Consider the following 11,121-nt stretch of genomic DNA (forward strand, 5'->3'; position numbering starts at 1 on the left):
ACGGAATTGTAGAATATAAAAATATAAATTGAAAAATTAGATAACTAAAAAATTATGAAATCAAAATTGTGAAATTATATTTTTTATTTTATATTTAATAATTTCGTAATTTTATTATTATTTAATTTTATTATTTTATATTTTATATAACTTTTTATCTTACAATTTTATATGTTTTAATTTTATAATTTTAATTTGCTTTAACAATAATTTTCGTTAAATATAATAAATTCTGATGTCATCATTAAAGTCTTCTAATTTTATTTGGTGACATGTAAGTAAAGTAACAAGACATATCCAATAATTAACAATAAAATATAACACGTGAAATCAATTAAAAAGTTTTAATATTTTAAAGATTTAACAAAAATTTAATAAAGACTCAAATAAAAGTTTTCAAATTTAAAGACTCAAAATATAATCAAACGAGAAATTTCATTTTGTATTAAATAAAAAGATTAAACTTTGTCTATAATATAACTGTATGTATTTCTTTTAATTTTAAGTATTATTTAGTTCATGTAAATCAATTACAATAAAAAATATTGTTTATCTCTGTTGTTGAGTGAATAATTTAGTTGATGTAAACCAATTATAATTGATATTTTTTTCTCAAATTTTTAATATATATTTATGTATAAATACAATCGAATCAAATTAATCTCAATCAAACAAACCACATCTAAATCATAATAGTTAATTTGGATTTTGAAATTTGATTTTTAAAACCAGAGCCAACCTAAACCAATAAAATAAAGGTTTATCAGATTTTATTTTCTCCCAAATTCCAGGTGAGGTACCTAGAAGATTGCATCATCGTCCCCTCATTAAAATCCACATCAATGACACTATCTCCAACAAAGGAAGTCGTATTTTAATTTAATTTAATTTTTTTTTTTTGTAGTTCTTTTGGTGATAAAATTGTGTCCGACTTTTCTGCCAAAATTCCTTGAGATTGCAGAAATATGGTAAAATATATTCATATGTATTAAATTAAATAAATAGCAAAAGGTTCTCATACAACCCCCTGCCCTCCCCCGCAAAAAATAATAATAATAAGCCTTTAATGGCACTACCAAAACTGAGGCATCCCGTTCCTTAAATAATAAATGTATAAGGCAAACAAGAGCGTCCAGAATCATTAATTCTTTAGCAACCAATTAGCCAAATCACAATAGGCAAATAAAGGACAGCAGAATATTCACCTCATTCCTTGTGTTTTCCCTGTCTTACAAAACCAACAATCCCCATCCCAGTTCCTTTATTCAGCACCATCATTGTGATAACTGGAAGAAGAATCTGCTCGCTTTTTCATCTCTGGTTGCTTCCCTGGAGGGCTTCCCATTTTTCTCTTGCGATTGTTCAACGACGATGAAGCATCATCAATCATCTCCCCTTCCTCTGCATTCTCCTCATCCATGTCTTTCTGAAATTGCCCCTTCATGCTAGTGTGTCTGCCATCTCTACTTTCCTCATGATGATGATGATGATGATGATCTTCACCATCATGCTTAGACCAGTTCTGTCTTCTCTCTCGCTTATTTTTCTCATCCTCAACTGCCAATTCAACTCCATCTTCTAGCTCCCTCTCAATCAGATCATCCTCATCCATTACATCTTTCTTTAGTGTCATTTCCCCTCGTTCCTTTCTCCTCTTCTCCATCGCAGCCTTTAACTTATCTTTGTCAATCATCTTTATTGCTTCTTTCGGTGAATGACTTATAGGGCCTTCCCGACGCTCCAGATTTCGACCACCATTGCTCCCAGAATTGTATAATGCTGATTCATCTCTCCTTCCAACTTCTGCACCCTCCTTAGTCCCAACCATTCTCTCTTGGTCTCCTGCCACTATTCGTTCAGACCCAGATTTAGATCGATTTGACATTTCTCTCTTGTTATCTTTCTGAGTTAACTGTTCCGAATTCTGAGACTCCCTATTATCCAACTCCATCTTGTGATCAGTAATATCACTGCCCATTTCTGCACTTCCATCGTTGCTTTGGTTCTCAGTTCCTCTCTGCGGTACCACAGTTCTTTCTACAGAAGAGTGCTGGGGAGCTTGAGATGATATTTGCTTTGACGCCTGCTCCTCATTCACAGCAGGAGCCTTTGTAGCAGATCTTGTTCCTCCAGCACTTCCTTCTACTTCACTTCCCTGTGCTGGTGGAAGTCTGTTCTGCTCATAGAGTTCCAGCATTTGATTGCTAACTTCTGCAAGAGAAAATAGCAAGAATTGAGAAGAATATACAGAAGTATACAGACACACAAAAGGACAGCCCATTGTTAAACTACTCATAGCATTAAACTGGGTTCTCTAATGAAAATTCCAAATTTGATTAGTCAACATGGACAAAACCATCCAGATAACAGACAATGGCAGAAATCATATAATGCATTACAACCAAGGGAATACAAAGGCCATCCAATCAGATCAATTTTGTTGTACGCAAATGAATTGAGGGGATGACACCAACCCTCTAATTGACGTGGGGTGACATCAAACTCTTGCCACCAAACCTTCTCACCATCTGATGGGAGCTTCACTTTCAAGAACTTGGCAGCAAGGAAAATGGCACCTGCCGCAATATGATGTGGCTTAAATTGCAGGCAGAGCGATGTCCTCAGCCTGAAAGCCACTTTCCAGTGTGTGAACAAATATACTTAAATAAATTTAACAAAGCTAAAATCAAACAAATGGCAACTTAATCATACCCATCATTAACAAAGTTCCACGCAACTTGAGCAAGAGCATTCTTTGCGACGTTGAACTTCTTTATGGCCTCCACAAGAGGTTTATACGGATGTTGAACATTCAGATCAAAAGCTAAAGTGGCAAGCACAACCCTCTCTCCAAGTAAAATTAATTCTTTTTGCTGCTCATACACTTCCTGCATCGTTTAAGATTTCCATTGAACAAATATGAAGATAGCAAGGGTAAAGGAAGAAGAACCATAATAAAAGAGACGTAAAAAAGAAGTCGAAAAGGGACCATGTAGATACTTTACCAATATACAGCAGTTGGAGATGGAAACAGATCAACAAAAAAAGGGGAAAGAGAATTTCCTTAATGATAAAATTTAGAAAATTTCCATGAAACCAGTTCTTACTAATTATTAAGCACACAACTTAAAAATAAAAACTTGGATACTATACATAATTTACAAGGCAGATAAACATTTTAGAGGATTTCAATATTCAGGACACATCGACCATGTTTGATATTATAACCTAGACAGATGGTGTTTTTGGCTAGAAACTGACAAAGTTGGTGGGAGGCACAGTCTTGAAGCAAATAGGAAAAAACCTAGTCCATTAGACAATTGGTGAAAGATGACAGACTGCGATAAATTTCAACTAAATCCTAAGTCAAAATGTTGACGTATAGGAGTGAACTGATCAAAACACCATCAGTAATAAAACACCTTCTGTTTTATCCTCTGTGCAGCTGCAGGATCCTTTTTATGAATGATCTCATAAGAAACAAGAATAACGTCCTTCAGTGGTCGAGGAGTCTCTTCAACCTTCCCAGCAAGGAACATGCAAACCGTTGCAATGGTCTACAAAAGAGTCCATAAAGAGAATTATGAGATGCTGATTAAGTAATCTTTAAAAGAATACAGCTTCACATCTACCGTTCTCCTAATATAAATTTGGAACATAACTACAATCCCCTTACATCAAATAATCATAGAACTCAAATAATTAAAGAACAGATGTTTTAAAGATTTGACAGTTCACTAAATACAAAAGTTTAGGCAGCAATTGGAACTCAAAATAAAATGTGAGATACAAGAGTTAAATGGAGTAGTAAATCGAGATATATGTCAACTTCCAAGGTCGCCAATTTAGAATATTTATTCACCTTCAACTACAAAAAGGAAAGATTGCCTGTCCAATCCAGATTGCATACAAAATAATAATTTTTGGCAAAAATGACAATATATATAATTAATTAAAATCCCTATTGAGGAACCATGAATCCTGCACTCAGGTATACAGACATCTTCCGAAACATATATAAGTAAGTCCTTTCAACTTATGACCAATTCTATTCAGTATCAATACTCATTCTTCTGTGTCCATCTCGCCATCATTTCATTCCTTCTGTTATTCTGGAATATTTCATCTGAATGTGCACCCAAAACATTTTAAATATTGAGAGTAGTATATTATAGTTAGACATACATAAATCATAACAGCAGGACCTTTCCAGGAATAGTTATCACAATGTTTTGGAATAACCAAAAACACAGCTGACATGAATAAACTCCAATTTTCTAAAGCCTGGGTTCTTCATCTATGCTATTAATTACAACTTTCATCTAGACAAGAATTTGGCAACACCACAATTTCTAGGTGTTCATATCACATGTTAGTTAGCTTTAATTCACTTAAAAAAAATTGAAAGTCAATCATATGCTTTTAAACAATAGAAATAACCAATATTATAGAAATAAACATCTATAGATTATCAGCCAGCCAACTAAGGAAGAGAATTCCGCACAACACAAACTATCTTCTAGATGGTAATATAATACTTCTATTAATCTATTACACTTACTGTTGAGAAATGTAATGTTTTATTATGGTTCTCCACAATGTCAAGAACACAAACATAGCAAGCTAAATTAATGTGCAACTTAAGCTCTAAAGATGCAAAATGCCTACTACATAACATATCCATTTGGAAGAGAAACAACCCACCCTTCGGTCGTTCTTTGCATGAGATTGTCGAAGAAAGAATCGATGACAAAAGATTATGGCAGTTGCTATAGTTACCTGAGGCCTGCACAGACCAACATTACAAATTAATATGCAAACCTCCAACAGAATTTTGAAAATAGGATATAAACATTTACAGTGAAAATAAAAAGCAACTGCATTCAAAATGTAATTGCTATGTCTATCTTGTAAATACTCCAAATATATAATTATAAGATATTAAAGAACCAAGTAAAGCAGAAAAGGATAACCAAATTGCAGAAAAATTAAGCATATGTTCATAATGCTTTCATTATCTGGCATTGGTAGGGTTTATCATTCAGATCAACAGCAGTAGTAATGGTTTCACAGAAAAAAAAAAAAAAACTCACTGTTAAGAATTTGGATAGAAAATAAGGTTGCGGAAGTGAAAAGGAAATATAGATAAAGTAAAAAAACAGAATGAAGCATACATCGATTGGAGGAACCCACACAAAGCAAGAATGAGAATCAAGAAAAAAATGATTATTTATAATATCAGTAGAAGCAAACTCACACTTTAAGTCTCATGCCTAAATCCTGCAAGAATGTGCAGTATGACTTGCGCAGATATGTCTCTTTCTTCAAGTCAATCCCATCTTTTCTTGATGGGGAATGTTCCTCTATTTCTTTTCTAGACATATACCACCGACCTAATGATTCTTCCTGCTTGTCTTTGGAACTTTTACCAGAGTTGCCGTCAGATGGTCCATGATTTGGCAACTCTACAGGCACAAGTCCTGCCATATATACCAGTTTTTCTGTGCACAGAATAAATTCTGTATCATTTGTTCAACATCATGTAGCAGAAAGATTCTGGAAGACATATAAAAATAAATGAATATCATGTACCTGGAAGCATGAATACTATAAATTGTAATCCATGGCAAAACTTGCAAGGGAAGAAAAAAACAAGAAAAATGTAGGACAACAAAGGATAATAAAAGGGAGTAAGGAAGAGGATCTAAATTGGGTATTCAGATGTTCTTAAATTCTTTGCATCATGTTCAGCCTGTCACCAAGGTTGAACGGTGAAAACTAAAAGGAAATCTATCTATCAATATAGGAAGAAACAAGGAGCTTGCAAAAGCAAGAAGATAAAAACTAGAGCCAGTAGCCCTCCGAGAGAACTCTACTAAACTTTCTTCCTGCAAAAGAACTACCCAGCATTACTAAACCTTCTCCTTATGTACATGTAGCCTTCCCCCTACATGACAAACATGGCACATCAGCTAGCTAATTAATTTCCTCTTACTCATTGTGCTTCCTTTTGTTATAAACCTTCAAGATCCTCAATTTCTTTTGGTCTTAGATCCAGCAATTAATCCTTGCCCCTGTTCAGTCCCAATGCTAGGGCTTAGGTCCAAGATCCAGGTTATCATCATCACGATTTATAATTGAGTGCTAGCTGCGGACCAGTTATAACATGAAGCTCTGGCTCTGGCACAACAATGACGCAAGCACTGGGACACAGCCATGTCCAAAATATAGAACATGGGAACACTCATCTTTTACGTATACAAATATAATAACATGAAAAAAATCTAAACTAAGAATTAAGATTTGTAGAAATCACATTCTGAAATCAAGTTATCTATTTTCATATAATAGTGACATGAAAACATTCACCACTTAGATATATAAATATAATCAACAACATGACAAAAATTTAATTTGGGAAAAAAAAAATTATATAAATAAAATTCTAAAATCAAACTTGTCGAATTTCCATATAACTCAAATACAATATTAAGAATGATGTCTCTTACAAGTTAAAACAACTAGTTAAGTCCTCTGGAAACAAGCCACAAAAATTTTATGAGCCTTAACTTTATTTTCTTTAATTTCTTTTAATTTTAACGATATAAGTATCCAAGAAGCATTTAGCCAATAATAATGTCACCTCACTCTCTCTATTTGGTCCAATAATAGCTGGGTTAGAGAGGTGGCCAAACTGTGTCGAAAAGGTGTCTGAGCTGGAAAGATTAATAACAACATAGATGAGGAGTGTCAAAGTCTCTTCATCCAAATAATAAAGATGATGGTATGTGAAGTGTCAACTAGATTTGATGAAGGGAATAATATATGGAGATTTGAAATATGATGGATCAAATTAATTTCACGTGGGGCTGAATTAACTAGCATATCTTTCAGAGACTAATACAGTACAAAAGATCCCTAGATGTTGAAAGAGGAAACTCAGCTTTTCATTTTCTCAGCTTGGAAGGCATGTTGAAACTTTATTCGGCCTTATAAATTGAACTGGGTATACTGGTTGGCTACATCTCCAAGCAAAACAGTATAACTCTAATAACATTCATAAAAATTTCATAATAGTCTTCACATAAAATCTTAAACATAATTCATAAGAACACTAACATTTCATTCAGCAACTTTAGAATATATTGCTTTTATTTTGGGTGCCCAACATTATCCTACAAGTCAAAAACAATTGGGAACGATGTTTTATAAGCAAACATATGAAGAACAAACAAATGGTTGGTTGTGGAATTTTGAATTAAAAACCAGAGAACTACAAAACAGAGCAGCCACTAGATGAAAAACATGCGAAAAGATGAGAAAAGGAGAGATAAAAAAATTAGGAAGAAAGAAAGAAAGAAAGAAAGAGAAAAACAAATAGAAGGAACATGAAAAAAAAAAAAAAACTTGTTTCAAGGTTTAGGTCGTAATAGCATGTCACCACACCGGTTCAGGTTGATGGAGTAAGTTATTGCCATAGATAGACAACTCAAAGAACCCTTGACAACAGAGAAGGCCTATTCTCTAATGCTTTAACATCTTAGGTTTCTAGCTCCATTAAGGTTTTGATCATAAACTAGGGCTCATTCTCTCCTGTGCCTCTAAGATGTTAAAGCATTAGAGAATGAGTCTTCTCTGTTGTCAAGGGTTCATTCTCTCCTGTGTTCAGGATTGGGGTTATTTAAAAATGGGCCAACCCCAAAATCATATTTTTGAAAAACAAAAAACAAAGGAAAAAGCCTATATTCAGCTATAGATGCCATGAAGAGCCACTGCACTGTGTCCATGATAGGCACCACAGAAAAAATGATGGAAGAAACCATAGCCTTTAAAATAGCAGATGATGATGATGGCTGGCAAACCCGCCATGACACCTTCATGACACCACCATAATCATCATTTGATAACACTAAACTCAAGCCCCGTCAAACTGGCTTGTAAGGTAAGAATAGTTTGAACTTCATAAGTTTTATTTTAAGGGGGGACCCAAGGAACCTGCAGTTGAGGTGAGCAAGGAGTGACCACAATTAAGGCAGCTTACCCCAACACACCCTGTCACACTGGCCTAGAGCATGACCATGCAAGTAGCCCAATAATAGATCTAGAATGGCTTTAATACCAAGGTAATTAAAATCAAGATTATGGTTGGGATCACGAAGGTCTCACAAGTTTGTAAACCCTAGGATAATAATGCAGACCGTAGATTATACTTCTACATAAATACAATATATACACACATATACACACATACATGTATAAACCCATGCAAATAACACAAATAATTAAAAAACAGTCACAGAAACATGTGAAATCGTGAGTGGTTTGAGTCCATGCAACTTCATTTCTGGTACGGTCAAGCAATCAAAACAGACACAATTGTCAGGTTTTCTTAGGGAAGGAAGTTGCACATGAAACCATTTGTGCATGGAGAACAATTTTTTAATTGGGCTTGGGTTTTAATCCATTGATCCAAGAAGATTTTGTGTGCGAGCAGAACCCAAAACCTTGAAATGAGACACGACACAAAATGCACAAGGTGATTCCATCGTTTCCACAATCTTTGACAACAATTCCACTTTGGCACAATCTTGCATGGGTTTTAAATTGGACATGGGGGAGCAGAATTTTGAAATCGTGCAATTCCACATTTTTTTATCACAATTTTGACTACCTTATCTAATTCCATCTAAGAATTATACTTAAAGTTGAACTCATCCCCACAAAATGCACTTGTTAGGAGGATTGCCCGAGCTTTATAAGCTTTATTTGAGTCATGTCTCTAGTTGATGAGAGACTAAACACCACCATAAAGTTTCAATTTAGGGCAGCCTCAAAAGAGGCTGCAATTTCAGCGAGCTAGGAATAACAATTAAAAAGGCTTTCCAACAAAAACCTAATTCTTTTTAACCAAGGGGCAGCTCATGACCAGGTGTACAAGGGGGGAGCAAAACAGTTCCATAATCCACATCTACTTGTAGTGCGAAGCCATGCAACCTCACCATGCCATGATGAGATGGGTTGCATGGTTGGCCTCCTTCTACACGTAATGCACACTATTAGGACCTCAGCCAACAAACATCTCACAATTCCATAATCTCATACCCCCACAGAAGCCTCACCCAACACTATACAAATGCAACCTCCTACATGACTCCCAAAAAACCACTCAAGTAAAACCTTCTAGTTCTCCCTCTGTCTAGTCTAAAATCAGCTTTACTGGACGGTAAACATACACAATTCATTCTATAGCCATCAGAAACAGAAAGGAGGAGTTTTGGTCACAAGGTAACTTACCCAACAAACCCAAAGCCTATTCCAGACATAGGCTAAGTGCAAGAAGCTACTAACAGCCCAAATATACATAATAAAATTAGGTTACACGATGGTTTTGACTCCATTTAACAAATGATAAAAAGAACGCCACCTTGTATCCTCACATTCACACATAGAAAACCGCGATATCATTCGAAAGAGGAGAGAGCGACAGAAAGGTTTAATTTCCCTTACGTTCCTTACTGTTCATTTTTCACGAGTGAACCCTAATGTGCTTTTCAAATCCAAAGAAACTGCAACATAACGAAAAAGACCCACAAAACATGTACAATACCAATTCAATGACCCAGATAAGTCAAGAAAATTAAAATTCTACGGTCAATTTGTACAAAACGAGAGAAACAGTTTAGTTTGAAAACGAGCAAACAGAAACATTTGAGCGACAACGAAATTGGACGGCATTCCAAAAGGGTTTGAATAAACCAATTGATAAAAGTGAAATTAAGAGGGAAATAATGACGAAAAATTAAGTGAATTGAAAAGAAAACAGGGAAAGTGATAGATCGATCAAACGCGACAGACAAGATAAGGAAAACGGAAAAGGAAAGAAAGAAAATTGCAGCGACTTACAGATTGTAAAGCGAATAGGTGGAGAACCCTCGTCTTCCCAGAATCGGATACAAGCTTTGTCGCCTTCGATTCTCTCTCGCGCAGTCGCAGGTTGCAAGAACCCCAAGTTCGACGGTTCTTTGTTTCCCCCCACACTTTTTTTCCTTCGTGTTTGTTTTTTCGCTCTCTCACCTTCACAGCATAATAATATGATTATCTTACACAAATTGTCCAATAATCATTAAAGGCATTAATCGGAATATTGTTACTTTTTAAGCTATTTAGTTACAATATAATTAATGTTTTGGACAAATATTAATTATTCTAATAATTATTTTTTGTCACTGGTTCAGGGTTTCAAATATAAAAAATGTAAAATATAATCAATTTCCTGAAATTAATAAAACTTAATAATCATGACAAAACAAAATTTTTATTTTAAATCAATAAAAAAGTATAATAATATAATTATTATAACCTTCATAAAGTGGTGTGTTTCAGATTTTTATCATATTAAAATAATGTAATTTAGAAAAAGAATATATATATATATATATATATTAATTATTTAGAAAAATATACATTGTTATTATTATTTAAAATATCATATTAAAATAATATAATTTTAAAATATATATATATATATATATATATATATATATATAATTTATAAATATATAATATAATTAACAGTTACATTTTATAATATAATATAATATAATTTTATATAACTAAATAATATAATATTATATTTTCCTCATTTGTATTTCCACTTTACAATATAAATTTAACCTTTTTATAATATAATTATTTATTAAATTTTTAAAAAAATTAATAGTTAATTTTATATATTTTTTTATAAAATTATCTTTTCTCTTTTTTATTTTTTTTCTATTTATCAATAATTATATTATATTTTTTATTTCATTCATCTCATTATATTTTTAATAAATATAAATTTATTTTGTAAATTAACTTAATGACATTATAATATCATCATCTATTATTATAATATTATATATAATTAAAAAATAAGTATAGATAACACTTGTGTTTATGTCAGTTATATTAAATTATTTAGAAACATGTACATGCTTATTATTATTTAAAATATTATTTAATTAGTTTTGATAACAAATAAATAATCGTATTAATAACGTATTTAGTTATACATTAATTAATGAAAACTTGCGTGGGTGTATTTTCTCTACTTTAACGTATTAATAACGTATTTAGTTA

The 11,121-nt window shown here is 33.0% G+C and overlaps 1 protein-coding gene across 2 annotated transcripts; it reads right to left on the bottom strand.

The window, feature by feature from the left end:
- Positions 1–964: 964 nt before the first annotated feature.
- LOC114177674 (cyclin-T1-4-like) lies at positions 965–10,085 on the bottom strand. Of its 2 annotated transcripts, none has more exons than XM_028063124.1 (7): positions 9,904–10,085; positions 5,258–5,556; positions 4,705–4,786; positions 3,423–3,557; positions 2,713–2,888; positions 2,475–2,626; positions 965–2,211 (listed from the first exon to the last, which is right to left on the bottom strand). In XM_028063124.1, the coding sequence occupies exons 2-7, from the start codon at positions 5,485–5,487 to the stop codon at positions 1,262–1,264; spliced, it is 1,725 nt and encodes a 574-aa protein (XP_027918925.1). In that variant the 5' UTR covers positions 5,488–5,556; positions 9,904–10,085; the 3' UTR covers positions 965–1,261. The 2 variants fall into 2 exon arrangements, with proteins under 2 accessions (XP_027918925.1, XP_027918926.1); XM_028063125.1 differs by having other exon boundaries at positions 5,258–5,501; positions 9,904–10,080.
- Between the last annotated feature and the right edge of the window lie 1,036 nt (positions 10,086–11,121).

Source organism: Vigna unguiculata, chromosome 3 (assembly GCF_004118075.2).
Source record: "Vigna unguiculata cultivar IT97K-499-35 chromosome 3, ASM411807v1, whole genome shotgun sequence".
Lineage (NCBI taxonomy): Eukaryota > Viridiplantae > Streptophyta > Magnoliopsida > Fabales > Fabaceae > Vigna > Vigna unguiculata.

Excerpts from the sequence above, each read along its gene's own strand:
- LOC114177674 (XM_028063124.1), bottom strand. The coding sequence starts at position 5,487 with ATGGCAGGACTTGTGCCTGTAGAGTTGCCAAATCATGGACCATCTGAC. Across the intron at positions 4,787-5,257 it reads TTAGGCATGAGACTTAAAGT|GCCTCAGGTAACTATAGCAA; the intron begins GTGAGTTTGCTT and ends TGGTCTGTGCAG. Across the intron at positions 2,627-2,712 it reads TGGAACTTTGTTAATGATGG|GCTGAGGACATCGCTCTGCC; the intron begins GTATGATTAAGT and ends AGTGGCTTTCAG.